Below are 18,687 nucleotides of genomic sequence, written 5' to 3'. Positions count from 1 at the left end.
TATAATTATTATTATTATATTATTATTATTATTATTATTATTATTATTATTATTATTATTATTATTATTTTGTTAACCCTATTCCCTGCTCCGAGGGAAATCTCTCTTTTTCTTTTTTAAAAATATTTTGACCTAAACCTTAGAGTTTTTTGTTTGCTAAACCTTTATGTAAATGTTCCGTTTCTGAGCATGAATTTCTTAAATTGTTTTTATTTTTAAAACAATCATTGTTTTTATTTTTAAAACAATTATTGTTTTTTTTTTCTCCTCTATCTGACCATTTGGTCGCTCTCTGAATATTTCTGTTTGTTTGCTTTTTAATTATTTATTCTTTTTAGACACTATTTGAGATCGGAGTGGGGACGAATATATTTGCTAGAAACTAGAAAAAAACGAGAGAGAGAGAGAGAGAGAGAGAGAGAGTTTAATAATAAAATAAAGAGGTGGGGGGGAGGATGGATGGGACATTTATCCCTTTCAACGTTCTGTAGAAAGAAGATGGAATTAAAAAAAAAAAATAATAAAATTAAAAAAAAGTGACGTTACCAGGATTCGAACCCACAACGTCGATTATGGTCAAACTTCCAGGGCAGACGACTAAACCATTCGGCCATGACACCCACTTCGAAGCCGACGCATATTGTGTATATGTAGTAACAACTGATTTTAATGTTGGTTAATTTTATGTTTTTATAGATATTTTATTAACTTTCCTTATTTCTATGTGCATCTGGAAACATTCCATATTCTGGAATGTGGATAATTGTTTAAAAGAGCGGAGTTTCAAATATGCGTCTGGGGATAATGAAAATTCGTTATCCCCTGACAGGTGTCTGGGGATAATCACAGCGAATCTAAGTCTCGATCTCAGGAGAAACTAATTCATATTGAATATATGATATTCATGTGGACTCTCTATGACTATTATTATAGATATTATAAATAGATATAATTAGAGAGGTGGGCCGGTGTTACCAATACTTAGCTTCTATACCAGGATAAATCATTCGTTTGGACCGAAAAATAAATAAAAAACTTACCGCCAAAAGCAGTTTAGATTTGAAGATGCATTTGTTTTCTATCAAAAAACATTCGGTAATGGACAATCCTTGATGAATTTCAAAAGTTGTGTTGAAATTATATCCTAATTGTTTTCATGATTGATTCCTCGCGAAATCGTGTGTATCGTTTCTGTTATCAAGGTACCGCCTAGCCAGGCAGGGTTGCCAGATCATTTTTGAGTAAGAGACCAAACTAGCTATAGCAAGAGGCCAGATTCCTCGGCAGGAGCCCAAATACCACCAAACCCACCTTAGCCTCGCGAAAACTCTTTAGATTTGTTAAACAATTTAGATAGGATAAGGAAAATTCGTATATATAGAAGCATTAGCAAATGCAATCTGTGGCGTTAGCACGTGTTGCATTTAGATATTTAGATTGCCAAATAAAATAAGTTTTGCCGGTACCAGAGTAAAACGATATAACGGGGAAAGTCAGAGGAAGCCAAAAAGTTGGTTACAGGAGGCCAAGTGGCCAAACCAAATTTTGGGAGGCCAAATGGCTTGGGAAAAGGCCAAATTTCTCAAATTTGGCCACCAGGAGGCCAAACTAGCAACCCTGGCCCCAGGTTTTTAAAAAAGTTTATTGGGAAAAAGATGCGGAACAAAGTGTCCATAGATAGGTATGCAATTTGGTGCATTAGTGCAGTAAAAAGGCCTTTTGACTGCTGGTGGACCCTAGGCCTCTCTACAAGTCCAAGAAATAATACTCACTTTTTCTCTGCTCCAACGAAAATATCTACCCCCTACCGGTCTAATTATTTGTAGCAGACGACAAATTTCTCAAAACGGTCACGTGACACTGTAAAAACAACACAGGAAGTCCATGAAAGCTTATTTACGGCATTTCCTTTGAACCGTGTAAACAACAAAATTTCGTTTTCATTCGACTCAACGGGTCAGATTGGCCGGTATTTTTTAAAGGTGAAAGATGCTAGTTTTTGAAACAGAGGTAGGTTTTTTAAAAAAATCTTTATATTTTACGTGAATGCATGCTCAAGGCGAGTTGGACGTGCAGCGGAGGTTGGTAGGCCAAAGGCCCACCTCTCTATAATCAATAATTGGTACTTTCACTGTAGTTTGGATGAATAAAAAAGCGGAAAATTCATCGGCATGATTATGTGTTAGTGAAGTGTCAGATTTTAAAAAAAATAAAGACGGAGGTTTGGGTCAAAATCCAAACGCAGTCACTAGCAAACGACCAGCCAGATCAGATGAAGATGAGTTGAGTAACAGTTCAGACAGGAAAATGAAAATAAAAACAATTAACCTTATTCATTGGTTTTGTCTCAAGTCTCCATGTAATCCGCCGCAATTGAGTGTAACATAGCTTCAAAAGAATTTGCTTGTCATAAGCACGGCATTATCTACCCCTGCAACTTCCAGGATAACAAAACATCTGTCTAGTGAGCCATTGGTAGTCTCTCAGACCCAGAGAAAAATCGAAAAAAAAGAAGTTTTGAAGAGTTTCAACTTTCAACTTCGGCAGAGATAATAAATGCTTTATGTTAATTATGTCAACCCAAAATCCACAAAACAAACATTGATCATTACTTTATGACTCATCAATTATATAATTATTGTACTTACAACTTTAAAGAACACTTTTATAAACAAAATTCGATACAAACTTGGCTAAAAACCATCACAACAAAAATATTCAATGCGGAAATGGAGACCGTCTGAACCGGAAATAATTTTCCCAGCTGATCGTACAATTTCAATATAGCTTTAAATTTCATTATTTTTTATTTCATGGTCTACTAAAGGAACCGGGTTAGAGTACCATTTCTTTAAATGATAAAAAATAAACATTAAAAGAAAAAGAAATTAATAAGAAAATGTCTTTCAGAACTATGAGACCCATAAGCTGAGGTTCATCCCCGTGTTATGAATTGTGAAGCACATATTTGCAGTTTGATGCTTACCCTTGCCTTGGTTTGTTACATTGATAATAAAGACTTTCCTCCAGGCCAACTAATCACAGCAACCTGAGCTTGACTGCTTGACGTAAACAGCAAAATATTTTTTTAAACATAATAAAATAAATATTTTGAATTAGTCCCTAGATGCTGAGCGCGCATTAACTATAAAATGATGCACGATACCTGATTTATGTTTCCAATGTCATACTTTTAAAACCCATATCTGTAAAAGATGCAGTCATTTATTCCATATCTTCGATTAATTTTAGGGAAGAAAAAGGAGTTTCTTGCTTAATGCCCTTTTAAGGTAATGTTTGCAAGTCCATTTATGATTGGTTCTAAAATCCTTGGGAAACCCCTTATTGCCCGGATGAAGAGGCCATTTTGTTTTGTGAAACAACTGAACACTTCCTGGAACACACAAACTTCACTCCATTCCTATCACGTTTCAACTAGGCATCATGGTAGGGTTTTTATTACTTTTTCATTTTGTTTTCACTTGGAATGCTTTTTCTCCTCTTTCTCAACTGCAAATATTACCTACGTTTGAAATGTTTTGTTAATTAAAAACTAAATTGGTCATAATTAGTAAATCACCGGCGTAAGGGGAAATAAGGGGGCGGGGATCCTGTCTGTTGTCAAAATGACTTGTGACTGACTTTACCCTCGATTCAGTAGAATACTACTTTGACTTCCTCATTTGTTTATGAACCAGTTAAACGGTTTAATGGCATTGATATCAGTCAGATTGGTTGCAGTTCTATGTTGATTTTTACGATAATTTTTTTCACTCTTGGAACTTTTTTTTTTTTAAAAGAGGACAGTGGCAGTGGAGAATACTCAAATTATACAAATCAACAAAGAAGTGAAGTTGAAATCAATACCGCAGACTAAACTGGGTGTGGTGCAACATCTCTCTTTAATTTTATTTTTTGCTCTTATAATAATGATTTGATAGTACTTAATAAATATATATTGATTACTGATTGATTATTGTTCATGTTTTAATTTGCCCTTTAAATAAAATATTCACAGTGCAGTCATTTTTTAAATTCATTCATATTCAGTAAATTAGAGTTAGAGGCAGCGGTTCAAAACCAGAGAACGAATCATTATGTCCATTTCTTGGGACAATAAAGGTATTATAAGTAAGCGCAGTCTGACTGAGTTGAATATTTGAAAAAAAATGTTTTCCTCTCCTTTCTCATGCTTTCTTAATACCAAATATTCTGGAAAAAATACTAGTGGTTGTGTCCCAAAACAGTTAATATATCAAGTGCTATTTAACACAAGATGAAAGTAAATAGTGATCAAATGTCAAATCCAGCTCTTTTAAAAGAAATTATTTTAAAGCAAATGGATCAATGAAATTTCTTTTGTTACTTTGATCTGAAAACGTCAAACTGGCAATTCGACTTTTTATTTTCAACCAGGAAGGAAGTTGTTAATTCATCAAATCTGTTCATAGTCCACCAACCATTTAAATTTTCACTACCTACTTACCTGTTAACTTTATTGATCATCTCTTGTTTCTATAATTTGCTCATTCTGGCCACAATTTTGGGGACCACCGGGAATAATTTTTATGTCGCGGACGAATTCCTAGGCCATGGTGTTGTTCGCCCTAAAGCCCAAAACCGACACCTGTTATTTTCCTGTCTTCTTCACACGACAATACAATTTAGTATCACACGTCCACAAAACTAGATCCAACAACATATTTTTATTCGAATCAGAGATGAAAATAACTACCAAAACAAGGAAGCAAAAATGGTGGAAATATGTTTAGCTCATATATGAATTTAAGATATTCTGATAGCGGGGTGGATAGACAGCTCAGTGGGTTAGGCCACCTTTCATTTTACTCCTTTTAGCTGCACCGATTCGAACCAGTCGCGACCCCCCCCCCCCCCCCCCCCCCCACACACACACACACACATACACTTTTTTTTTTACTTTTTCTTTCTTTCAATTGATTTTCATTGTTTTCACTTTTGTTCCGAGTTCCGAGCAAGAGTTTTTTTTAATCAGTTGAATTTTTTATTTCTCCGATAATGTTATTTCATTATTTAATTTGCTCTAGATCTATTATTGTTTTTTTTTTTTTGGTCAAATGATAATATTAAATAATAATATAATAATAATAATAATAATAATAATAATAATAATAATTAATAATAATAATAATTGTTATTATTATTACTATTACCATCATAATCATTATTATATTATTATCAATAATAATGTTATTTTTATTATTAATACTCTTATTATCATACTATTACTATTATTTTATTTTATTATTTCATTATTATTATTATTATTATTATCATTATTATATTATTATTATTATTATTATTATTGTTAACACTATTCCCTGCTCCGAGGGAAATCTCTCTTTTTCTTTTTTTTATATTTTGACCTAAACCTTAGAGTTTTTTGTTCACTAAACCTTTATGTAAATGTTCCGTTTCTGAACATGAATTTCTTAAATTGTTTTTATTTTTAAAACAATTATTGTTTTTTTTTCTCCTCTATCTGACCATTTGGTCGCTCTGAATATTTCTGTTTGTTTGCTTTTGAATTATTTATTCTTTTTAGACACTATTTGAGATCGGAGTGGGGACGAATATATTTGCTAGAAACTAGAAATAAACCAAGAGAGAGAGAGTTTAATAAAAAAAATTTAAAAAAAAGAGGTGGGGGGAGGATGGATGGGACATTTATCCCTTTCAACGTTCTGTAAAAAGAAGACGGAATTATTTTTTTTTAAAGTGACGTTACCGGGATTCGAACCCACAACGTCGATTCTGGTCAAACTTCCAGGGCAGACGACTAAACCATTCGGCCATGACACCCACTTCGAAGTCGACGCATATTGTGTATATGTAGTAACAACTGATTTTAATGTTGGTTAATTTTATGTTTTTATAGATATTTTATTAACTTTCCTTATTTCTATGTACATCTGGAAACATTCCATATTCTGGAATGTGGATTATTGTTTAAAAGAGCGGAGTTTCAAATATGCGTCTGGGGATAATGAAAATTCGTTATCCCCAGACAGGTGTCACAGCGATAAATAATATTTCAATTTAAAAACTACAAACAAGACTTTTGGATGGATTTGGTCTTGAGAAAATTTCTTCTCGACCATTTGAAAATATGGCTGCGAGTGCTGAACACATTTGCTCTGCTCTCAAGGAGGTTCTGCACTTTGACTTTGATTGTACAGCAACTAAACCAAACATTTATGGCTGCTTATTTTTATTACCAAAACTGAATGAAATGGCAATTTGGACTCGATTCTGAATAGACTCCCGTGGTTATGCGCAATCACAGGAGACTGTCATGAGGGACACAGTACAGGCAGTGGGCAGAGGGTGGAACTAATAGAAGAGTCCAGAAGAAATTCTGTTTCACTGACATCAGACTGACTCAGCTGATAGCCCTACTTCAGACTGTAGAAGGAGCTGTTGCTTGTTTAACACTATCAGGTTATATGTATTTTATCTGGAGACCATGTAGATTGTGCTGTTAGAAAAGCGTTTCCTTTAGAAGACCACTGTAACTTTGAATGACTTATACTTTCAAATGTTTTAACTTTTTCTTTAAAATTTCTTACTGAACACCAATGATTTTGTGTTTCTCAAACTCAAATAAATCAGGTTTAGACCTGTTGGTAGTTCCGATTCAGTAATCACGCCATTATTGTTATTTTCATGTACGTCAATTTTATGTAATTGTCGAAAATATAAGTATATTAGATTTTTTCAAATAAACTAATATGAGTTCAGGTTGCCATTTGTCTTTGTGATTTTTAACAGGAGTCCAAATATCCACAGCCTTTTATTCCAATATTTTGAAAGAAGATCCGGATCCAGTCAGAATTGGGGGAAAGTCTTAAAATTGAATTTTATGTCAGACAATATTTATTTTAAGGACTTGACCATGCGATAAATCAGTCAGACTTGCCAAGCAGGAAAATATTGCATATATTGCAAAATACAGAAGCATGTTTAAATTGAAATGAGTATGCACATAATCAAACAGCCTTGTTTCAAAATTTTTATCATTATAGTCACTCGCAACAAAAAAAAAAAAAAAAAAGACTTGTAGTGCAAATTTATATTCATGAAAAAGTGAACGGGCCCATAAAATGGAAAACATTTTCAGATGACATAAAAAAAGACAATAGTGAATATTTGATAGTAATGATAATAATAGACAGTATTTAAATGCACCAATCCTTACAGACAGTAAGCTCTAGATACTTAATATTTCTGGGTGGGGATCCTGACCTCCCATTGCGGGCAGGGAGGTACATACTGTGTCTTCTATCTCCTTATATCTGTTTTCCAACATGCTACTTGGTTTTGTCCTGGCCCTGGCCGGAGTCCTAGTTGGGAGGGAAACGGTCAAATGCATAGTTATTGTTTTGGGAGATGATATTTTTTTCCTTGTACATCATCTCTCTGTTATGCATTGTATTATGTTTAGTTTGCATATTATATTACATGATTTGTAAACATTTGAATGTGTTCCTCTTAGTTGGGACCTGTGCTTGTGTCTGGATGAGACTTTTAGGTGATCTCAAATTAAGTACATTGATGGTATGCTCTTGGAATCTACATCTGATCCCTATTTGTTCTCAGTTCCCCTTTGTCTTACTTTCTCTTGGGTGCTTTAATTGTAATTCTAGAACTTTTTACTATCCCATTTTCTTCCTTTTTACTGGCGCTGATATAACCTTAACGTGTTGCAAGCGCCGTAAAACCCTTAAAAACGAAAACAAAAACAAACTTAATATTTCCCTCATTTGTCTAAGTTTCAAAAAAGGATTTTAAAGAGTTTTGAAATATATGATTTTGAAACGTGTAAGTTGTAGAGTTTGTTTTGTAATAGAGGTCTGACTCTGACACTAATGTTCATAAACTTGCTAGCTTCTATTCTCAATACAAAGTCTTTGATCATTTTAATTGTGTGTTCTATGTATCTTTTTAAAGGAGTTCATTTGCATCTTTTTAAAGTTATTTGTATATTACCACTTGTCTGTTGCAAGAGTTATGAGAAATATAGTTATGCTGTGTTTATTACTCCTCTAGAAACTAATCCCGTTGTAAATATAAGTTTTGTATATTTTTATATTCAACAGACAGACAGAGAATTAGATCACGCTTTGGATTTGATGAGGCGTTTGCCTCCTCAACAGATTGAAAAGAATTTGTGTGATCTTATTGATTTAGTAAGTATTGTGTTATGTTCATGAATTTTACTGTTGATAATTTTTTGGAGTCTCTAATCTCTCAGTGAACTGAAAACCCTGATAAGGAAGGCATTTGCCTGTGTGGCAAGGATTGATGTCAAATAACGTGGAGGACCAATGAAATACTAATTATTGTCAAAGTGTGATCATGAAACAGTGTATGAACATTAGACTGAACTGAACTCAGTTTTACCAATTAGTGAAAGAAGACAAGTTAAACGCAAGTTCAATATATTTTCTTAGCTGAGAAATAGAATGGGGTCTGACAACTGGAGGACTTAGGACGAATCAGATGACCTCACAGATTTCAAGATGTATATCAAAAACCTAAAAGTTTGCACACAACAACAATTCCAGCTGGACTGGGAGTAAACAAGAAGAAGACTCCAAGTCATGAGAATCAGCAATTCAAATAGTGGTCATTGATGCAAATCCTTAAGAAAATGTTTAAGAATTCACTTACTTGGACAGTAAACTGACAAATGTTGACAGCAATGAAGGAATCAAAACCCCATTTGGTCACATATTAGACTGACAGCTCTTTTCTCCACATTGTCATTCTGTTGTGTGAATGATTGAATACTGTTATGTCGTTATTAAGTCAAACATTTTATTTAGAGTATTGTTATGATAAAAGCAGTTTCATCAAGTATCTCTTTTAATTCCTTATTGGTTTAAAACTTTGAGAATATATTTTGATAGTTAGAGAAGTATCTCATTTGCTTCTCTGCCAATAAGTTTATTCATTAGTTTCTCTTGAATTAACAACAGGTGCCTGAACTGTGTGAAGATCTCCTTTCATCTGTAGATCAACCCTTGAAGATTGTAAGGGATAAAGTAGTAGGGAAAGATTATTTGCTTTGTGATTATAATCGTGATGGTGACTCATACAGGTTTGTTTCTTTGAAATTCAACTCCTATAAAGTTTTCTTAGTCATAAAAAGATTAATTGATTTATTGTTTGGTCCGCCGGTTGTTTGTTCTGGTTTTTATTTTATTTTCATCTTTTGTAGAAGAAATTTTCTACACAGAATAGTGTTGTCCTTAGGATATTGCCAGTCAGTTATAGTAGCTCAAAGCTTCAATCTTATCATTCCAATAATCATTTAGACAATGTTAAGTCAAGCAACATAAAGGCAATTTATCTCATTTTTATTGGCTAACAGTTTTTATATCACTTACTGAAGAGGGGCTAAATCGTGTTGTCTTTTGTTTTTACATAACTTATTTCCGATCATTTAAAATGAAACTAAAATACTTCGGTTCACTGAATTAAGATTTTTCTTAAATATTTCTCTTGTTTACTAATTGGTATGCTCTCTTTTTTTGACAATTTTTCTCTTTTTTGACAATTTTTCTTTCTTTTCATGAAGATCCCCGTGGAGTAACAGCTATGATCCTCCTCTTGATGATGGAGCTGTCCCATCCGACAATTTACGCAAACTGGAGATTGAAGCAAACAGTGCCTTTGACCAGTACAGAGAGATGTACTACGAGGGTGGGGTCTCTTCTGTCTATTTATGGGACTTGATGCACGGCTTTGCTGGTGTCATCCTCATCAAGAAAGCTGGGGACGGGTCCAAGAAAATCAGAGGCTGTTGGGATTCCATTCATGTCATCGAAGTCCAGGTAAATCCATGCGCAAATTTCTGTTTTGTTTCTCTCAGTGGCTTGGTTGGGGGGGGGGGGCAATAGCTCAGCTGGTAGAGCACTTAGTTCACACTCGAAGGGACAGTGATCGATCCTGGGTGCAGTCAACATTTTTTTTCTGGCCCAGCTGTCCACTCGACAGTGATTTGGTAACTGAATCTATTAGATCATGGTGGAAAGTACTTTGGGATAGATATATAAAAGATAGCAAGCAATTGCTATTGTCTGTTTCACAATATAGAAATCAGGATTTACGCTGACTCTATGGGCCTAATGGCTCTGAAGGATTTTTTTTTCCTAGTGGCTTAGGTGTTATTATGGTCTGTGTATTTAAGATGGGTAGCTGGTTTATTTAGATTTGATGAAAGTAAAGGCCAAAGGTGAGATGGAAAGGTACTGGTCACTCTATCGAATTATTTCCCACCCAAGGAATTGTTTCAATAAAGCCCACTGCGTGGAATCAGCGCTATTTCAGTTGGAACTCCCAAGGGACCAATAACCCTCCCTGCTCACTACCTGCATGAGGTCATTGGAGTTCAACTGGTATCAGGCAGTGCCGTGTCCAATGGGGCAATTATGGATATTTATAGTCTTATAATATGTCTGTATAGTGGGAAAACAATAACAGACTCTTTCACTTCATTATTTTGATTTGAAAAATCAGTTGTCTTTCTAAACATCAGTGAAAATTTGACATTCTTGTGGTTAATAGTTTTCTTTGAATATCACAAATTGTTGATCTAATTTTAAGTGGTTGTAAATTATGGTGCACTTAAATAAAAAATTTGTTATTCAAAACTCAGCGGCAGTATCTCAAGAATTTTAATAAATATCAAAAGTACATATATGCATCTATGTTCCTGTGCATTATGATCATATTGGCAGTTGATTTTCTTGATTTATTCATGGTTTTGTAAGTTCTGTATATTGTTTTTACCAATCCCGTTCCTCTCAAACAGTTGTGTTGATCATAACAGTAAACTGATATGATTTATTTCTTTATGTGGTAAAATAACTCATAAAGATAATATTTTATTGACCAGTAAAAACTAAAAACCAATATTGTGTATGATTTCAATATCTCAATTTACTATCAATCTGCCTATAAAGTATGACTTCTTTACAAGAAAAAAATCAATCACCCAACAAGGTTTCTGAACATGCTACAAATATTGCAATATCAATCATCAATTACACCTAACACTAAGCACTGGTACTGTTAAATTAAATGATTTGCTCAAACAGACGAACATAGTATGTGGACAAAAGAGGATTCAAAATTATGAGGGCATATAGTTTATTCCAAGTAGTAACCTTTTACTCCTTATTGACCAACTACATTCAAAACGAACACACTGTCCACATAGGTTATATAGAATCATCTCCTTTCTTCCAAGAATACATACACATTTAGTCATTGTCTTATAAAGTCATCTGACATACCATTGAACTCCAGTCAGTCAAATTTAGAGATAAAACAATTGAATAACAACCAAGTCAAATCAGTACAACACCACAGGCATACCACAGTAAGATCATTTATTTAATTTTTGAGAAATCACTGCCATATATATCTGGACGCTTCAGTCTATAAAGTTAACACATTCACTTGTGCACAAAAGGAGAACTTGAACTTACATTATATTACTTATTCAACATGCAAGAATACCCTAAACATTGACACCTATATGACACTATAAAGTCGGCATTTCCTGAGACAACCACACAAAAGCAGTACCGTATACAGCTTCAAACTATAATGCCTAACTAATAAAAAAAATATAATTTTGACTTGAATCGTAAGGGATTTAAGTAGTATAGAAAAAAGTTATCAAGCCATTAAAAAGTTGGCTTTCAAATGTGCCCAAAACTCATAATATTTAAATCAGTTAAATGCTTAAAAAATAATATTAGTATTATTTTCGTCTAATGGTTTATATTTTATTCCTAAACTGATATTTGGACATAATTCATGGCATGGAATACTGTGGGAGAGAAAATGAGGATCTCACCAAGTCATGCCAAATAAGAAATTTACAATAAAAAATTCATATCTTTTAAGGTTTTACTGCCCGGACAACAAAACTTGGCATGTGTCAAGATCATCATTTTTACTTTATAATGATGCTTGTTTCAATCATTTTCTGCCGCTGGGAATTATATTATTGATATGCAAATTATAACAAATTAATTTCATTGATAGCTCAAAAACCACTAAATTGACACCTCTCTTATGAGCAGCCTTAAGAGGATGCATTATTATCAACCATGGCATATGATGAAAGAAACCTTTGCTTTGCTTGTGGTGAGGGAACAATTTTCATATTCATGTTAGCAACTGAGCAATACCATGAAATATTGCAACAATTAATTACCATCAGCGGCATCACAGATCTCTACTGACCGCTACCTGTTCCACCCATGGGCTGACCCCACTAATGGGGTCGAGTTGACCTAGCACTGAAATACCGCTCAGAGGGGAAAATGCCACGCAGTGAGCGATAATATTGTATTGAATGCTCTGTTTTTTAAATTCATTTTTCAGGAAAAGTCCAGTGGTAAAAATGCTCATTACAAATTGACCTCCACTGTAATGTTATGGCTACAAACAAGCAAAGAAGCTTCAGGTACCATGAATCTTGGAGGCAGTTTGACGAGACAGGTATTTTGTTGTTTTTTTTTTCTGTCTTGTTTTTTTTTTTTTATATTCCATTTTTTTTGGATGTCAATTTTGTTCAAGTCCACAATGTTTGTACAAATATTTTGGGAGGTCGATTTTGGTCTGGTTCACAATCAGTACATTGGATTTCAATAATTCTATTACTCAGAATAGAGTTAATGGTCATGTTGTATGACATTCGGCTTCTGAGCTTTAATACCCTGGTTTGAGTCCCGCTTTGTGTGGCACAAATTAATTGAAAAAAGCGGCAATGTGGTCTTGTGGTATGACACTCGCTTTCAGATCGCAAGGTCCTTGGAGCCTTGCTCAACGCATAGTTCAGTCTTTGGAAGACTCTCTTTACTCACATTCTCTCACTGTACTCAGGTGTAAAATGAGTACCTGGCCTTTAACAGCATTATCTGTGTCAGTAAAAAATTGTATTATCATCTAACATGCTACGTGTTGCTGTTGGTTCGGGAACCTTTGTAAAGCGCTTTGAGCATGTTTAGTGGAAATTGCGCGCTATATAAAAGCTCACCTTTTTTTTTTTTTTTTTTTCAAAGGCTCTCTCACTTTAATTGGGTATAAAATGAGTTCCTGACTGGTAGCAGTGTTCGTTGTCTGTTCAAAAATTCCAATAGCACATTACATGCTTCATGTCTCATCTTAGGTGGACAGCATTCATTTTGGCTTGAGATCGAGAAATTTTAACACATTTATTTCAGTGGAAATTGTGCTATTTAAAGCTATTTTATTATTTTATTTTAGTTTGAAAATCCCAATTATAGATTTGTTTCCAAGTAGAGAGCTACATTACATCTATTCTTAGACATTGCACATTGATGATCTAGTATGAACTCATCTTTTGGGTCATAAAAATAATCTTATCCCTCTTTTTAAAAAAATAAATTAATTCCAGTTATATTTTATGCTAAGTTTATGAGATTAAAAAAGAAATAAATTGAAAAATGACCAGGGGGAACAGAGGCCGTTTGACAAGTTCAAAGAAGAAAATGCAGAATATTATGTGTCTCTCCAGTAATCTCTCACTTTGCAGTGAATTAGTTTGCTCGTTGCACACTCTTTGATTGTCACATAAATTGCAATAACAGATTCATCTCTTTATTCCATTTCCTTCAGGTTGAAAGTGATTGTGCAGTGAGTGAAAGTTCCCCCCATATAGTCAACATTGGCAGAATGGTGGAGGTAAGTACATCTTGTTGATTTGAATAATATGAAGCTGTGCCAAATGGTCGTTTTTGTGCCATTCGCCACAATAATATTCTAATATTAAATTATTTGGAAAAACTAAGGAAAGAATTCGCTTCCATCAGTATCTCTAGGTTAAATAATTTTTAAACTGCTGTTCTTTCAAACACTACTGGATATATTCAGAACTTGATTTGTCAAATTGGAAGAGGCAAATAAGGAATGAAAGTTATAGATACTAACAACATCATTATCTGTCTTTAATAAGCAAATTGAAGATTGTCCTGAAGATGAGTTAGGGTGAGCTGATGACGTCACCTTTCTTTGGATTAGAAGATTGAGAGTGTGAATCACTATGTGGATTATTTATATCTTATGACCCCATATTTTTGATGACGTTAGTCCTCTTGCAGACAGATTTAGTAATAGAGTTACCACCCTTTAAATAATCTATAATAGTTTGAAAACAGCATTTAATCCAAACCTTGGAAACTTTGTGACAAGCATGACAGCCATTTTTCCATTCTTCTGTTTTCAGGAAATGGAGAACAAAATTCGAAGTACACTAAATCATATTTATTTTGGCAAGACCAGAGACATCGTGAATGGTTTACGTTCCTATGCCCAGCTCCAAGATCCAACCAAACAAGCGGCCTTCAAAAAAGATTTATTCCAGGCACTCTCCAGCAGAACGCAAGCGCAGTGATCTATGTCTATATTTTATTTCACCACTTTGTGTTAATATCAATTTAGTTTTTAATTTCTTTGGTTGATATAAGTTCATGTTGTAACAACAGTAAGCTTATTTGTTATGTTTGTATTTGGGTTTAAGTTTGTTTTTTTAAAACAATAAGGATGATGTTTGTGTATTTAAAAATTTTTTTTTTGGGAAAGTCCCTGTCTTCTGACTCATGTGGAATTCGGAACTTTAGGATTTAAATTTTAATGATTCATAGGTGGGATTTCCCTGCTATTCAGTCAACTACCATTTAGAGGGGGACAAGCAATCTTTTCATTCTTTAGAAATGGTTTAATGTTAACTCCAATTGCCCTTGGACGGATTACCTTTTTTTGTGTGGAGAACTCAGGAGATATGGTGATGTTGAGTTCAAGAAATACGTTTTCAGATTAAAAGATTTTTCTTTTTTAATTTGTCAAGTGAAACCTGTCCTTGGATTGACTCTTTGATACTTTTCCACTTTTTTCTTTAGAAATTTGTTATTCTCAATCCCCACCTATGATTATTTAATTTATTTTGTTTGACATATCCAATCCAATAATCTTTATCTGTTGTTAAAAAGGAGCATAGTGTATTTTATTCTTTCTTTTTTTTTCACACAATTTTATAAGTTGGTTTGATGGAAATTACAATTTGAATTGGATGTTAAATTGTCTACATGTAAGATGCTGTTGGTATGTTGGTGTGTGAACAAATTGAAATTTTTACTTGACAGAACTGATGAATCCAGAAAGTTGTACAACATCTGTATGTTTCCATGGCTGGACACTTCCTTTAGGGTTGCCATTTTATTCTAAGACTTTGTTAATTATAAAAGAGAGTTACTAAGAGAACAATGACTACGAGGGTGTTGTTTGTTTTGTTTTTTGGGTTTTTTAAAATGTTGTTTTATCATCATGAAATGTAAGTCAAGTAAATGAAAGAAGGGGTGGGAAATGTGTATATGTGTCATTTCTTGTTTTGAGGTATATTTATATTATAATTTATCAATAATTTTAAAATGTTTTCAATCAGACTTCCTTTTCTGAATATGTGAATGGGTGTGGCGTGGCCATGAGTGTGTATGTAATGGGGAAATGTTTTGTTTTCTGTTAAGAAGGATGTATGTTGTTTGAAGGAATTGATGTTTTCTTTTTACTTTATGTACTTTCGTTCTACTTTTTACTTAAACAGAGTAAACGTGTGTGTCTCTCTTCATATTAACAATTTGTCACTTGCAGTTTTGAATAAATGTCTCATACCGCATTTTTTATACAATATCTACCTTAAAGCAACTTTGCTGTCAAAACATACTTATATGCTGCTGCATCACAACAAAACAACTATGTTTTCATTTTGGACAGAGGACTTTTTTTTGGTTAACTTTATGCAGTCCTGCCAACTTGAAAATCTAAAAAATGAGGTAAAAATTGTTGTCACCATAGTTAACTTTAAAAAATCAACAATTGACCCTCACAAGGATTAAATAACATTTAAAAATCCTGAAAATTATGACGTCTGGCATCAACTTTCATTTTCAATGTTCTGAAATTGGAGCCGAAATTTTGTAATTCTACGCATTTTTTGTAATAGTTGGCAGGTCTGTTTTATGAATCACAAGATTGAGATGACTTGCCAAAAGTCTTTAACCTGACACTTTTTTTTGAAGAAGAGGTTTAAGTCTCTTTGATAAATAGGGGGTCGTCTTTAATAGATCAATATTTGAAGTAAAAGGTTTTCATGCTAAAATGAAATGGTTATGTTTTTGTTTTTTTCTTCATGGTGTGGCAGATTGTAAATTAATTTGGATTTCAACCTAGATCAGTTTCATTTCTTTTGTTTAATGATACATTCTTGTATGTCAATGGTGCATAATTATGACCAGATTACGCTTTTTGTGCTTCATCACTTTTTATCCTATATTTTCCTCTGGAATGAGTGCTTGCTTGTTTGCCTTTGACAATGGTCCTTTTTCCAGTCAGACAACATTCATCCTTATTAGTTGTTTGTGACAGAATTGATTTTTCGTATAGTAAAATATTGAATTCATTGTCTGATTACATCTTGGTTTCTTTTGAATTACTTTGAAGAAGGTTGGCCTGTCGCTTCGTGGTGGGTTATAGTGTAAAGGTGAACTATTGTTTTTTTTTTCCATTTCCATCCCTCTTCACACATTGTCCCCATCCATATGGCTTTTTGTTCCTGTTCTTGAATGAGCCCATTTGGTTTTCCAACTGAAATGGCTGATTTTGTGGGTGATAATTTTTTTTCTCCCATTATAAATATAATTTTTCTTGTTTGTGTCATTTTTAGTGTCAATGTTTAACCATATTTTTTTTTTAATTCGATATATAACATTTTGTTAGGACTATAAATGCACTTGTTTATATTTCAATTTATCAATGGCGCTTATGCCATCCAAGAGAGAAGCAAGTGTCGTTATATCTAAAATATCCCAATGAATGCGAAATGTCAAGAGGTAGAATAGATCGATAAGAATAGTCCAGTGAGCACCAAAAGACAAGTAAATAAATTAAGATTTTTTTTTCTATCCGTGCCACAGCAGTGAGGAAGTAAATTATGATGCAAGAAAGCTATGTCATGTGAACGAGCATGGACTGAGCAAGAGGTTTCTTTTGTTGAAGATTTGAATGAGTGTATGGGATTTTGTAACAAATATCACTTGCCCAATAAAGGATGCCTGTGCGCTTAGCTTATTACCTCTTGCTTTGACGCATGTACATGAAGAAGTTGTCAATTGTTAATTAAGAGTTTTTGTTTGTTTTGGTTTTCAAAAAATATAACAGTTGCTAGTTTTAAATCTTTATAGTGGTATAATAAAGGCGAATAGAAATATGTTGACAAATGTGCTCAATATTTCATTATATTGTCACTTGTTATTCTGGTAATTTGTCAAGTTTTTTTCGTTTTTAATTTATTTCTGTTTTTTTTAAAGTTAGATTTTATCATGTTTATGATTTTAGAATATCTTAATATGGCATTTGTTGTAACAAAGGGAGTAACCATTATTCCTTTCCAAAGATTTTCCATCAATTGTTTTTTTTCTCTCCCTTGCCGTCACACTGGTGTATTGTTATTATGACGTACCATATATAATTATTATTGTTATGGTTTTTATTGTTATTTACTATTATTATTATTATTATTATTATTACTATTATAATTGCTATTTTACTATCCACAAATTTACCAGAAATAAACTCTATGATATGATTGTAATATTTAAAATACTTAATATTTTAGCATTGAAGAATGTACGGATGAATAAACATTTGCTTTTTTTTAAAATGCAGAATGGTGTGTCCCGTGTCAACAACATCCCCCCCCCCCCCCCCCCCCCCCCCCCCCCTGCATCGCTTCCGTATTGCTCCTGTCCTTGTCTTATGAATAAGACATGATTTTGCCCTTGCCACAGCTGGAGTTCTCCCAGGTGGGCAGGAGGTCACTTGCTGTTTCTTCCATTCTCGTATATCTGCCTCTAAGTAGCTTTCTGTCTTTGTCTCGGAGTGGGATTACTTGGTTTTGTCCTGGTCCTTGACTAAGGGGGACATGGTCAATTTTATAGTCTAAATTTTGGGAGGTGATTTTTTTTCTTTGTAAAGCACCTCTCTGTAATGTACTGATAGTTATATTTTTTATTTTGAACACATCTTATAAACATTTAAGCGTGTTCCTCTTTATGGTGCCGTGTGTTGGTGTCTGCATGAGACGTTTAGGTGATCTCAATCTCAACAAATTACTTTTATGGTATGATTGTGGAATCTGCGTCTGTTCCTATTTGAACCAATTCCCCTTTCTCTTACTATTTCTTGAGTGCTTTTATTTTATTCTAGAACTTTTTAAATTTCCAATTTTCTTCCCTTTTTACTGGCGCTGATATGACCTAAATGTGTTGCAAGCACCGTAAAACTAAAACCCTTAAAAACAAAAACAAGCAATTGGAGTTTTCTCACAGAGGGAACTTTTCAAATGTATGTTTCCTTATTTGAGAGATTATATTTTCCCTACTTAAAACATCAACTTGTCATATTAACACATTTCTACAATTATGTGTGTTTCAAGCACGGTGGATAAAAATAAAAAAAAATTGATGGAATTCACTGGTTGAAATGGAGAAACCAAAATATGAACATGGTCATTAAGGGCCATAGAGCTTTTAAATGGAAATTTCTAGAAAA

The 18,687-nt window shown here is 33.5% G+C and overlaps 2 protein-coding genes across 6 annotated transcripts in view; one reads left to right on the top strand and one right to left on the bottom strand.

Annotated features, from left to right (window-relative positions):
• Window positions 1–2,740, bottom strand: part of LOC144970844 (protein kinase C iota type-like) — a 46,758-nt gene extending 44,018 nt beyond the window's left edge. For all 5 annotated transcript variants that reach the window (XM_078910931.1, XM_078910932.1, XM_078910934.1 and 2 more), the window contains exon 1: window positions 2,649–2,740. The gene's annotated coding sequence lies outside the window, so the exon portion shown is untranslated. The remainder of the gene's footprint in view (window positions 1–2,648) is intronic.
• A 610-nt stretch (window positions 2,741–3,350) lies between these two features.
• Window positions 3,351–17,804, top strand: LOC144970843 (F-actin-capping protein subunit beta-like). The gene is made up of 7 exons (XM_078910930.1): window positions 3,351–3,447; window positions 8,139–8,228; window positions 9,021–9,142; window positions 9,623–9,878; window positions 12,445–12,561; window positions 13,702–13,767; window positions 14,309–17,804. The coding sequence occupies exons 1-7, from the start codon at window positions 3,445–3,447 to the stop codon at window positions 14,474–14,476; spliced, it is 822 nt and encodes a 273-aa protein (XP_078767056.1). The 5' UTR covers window positions 3,351–3,444; the 3' UTR covers window positions 14,477–17,804.
• Window positions 17,805–18,687: the final 883 nt, after the last annotated feature.

Source organism: Berghia stephanieae, chromosome 4, assembly GCF_034508935.2.
Source record: "Berghia stephanieae isolate SIO BIC M18660-M18661 chromosome 4, UCSD_Bste_1.3, whole genome shotgun sequence".
NCBI classification, from domain to species: domain Eukaryota; kingdom Metazoa; phylum Mollusca; class Gastropoda; order Nudibranchia; family Aeolidiidae; genus Berghia; species Berghia stephanieae.
Note: the sequence above shows the minus strand (reverse complement) of the source record. Positions and strands in the feature narration are given on the sequence as shown.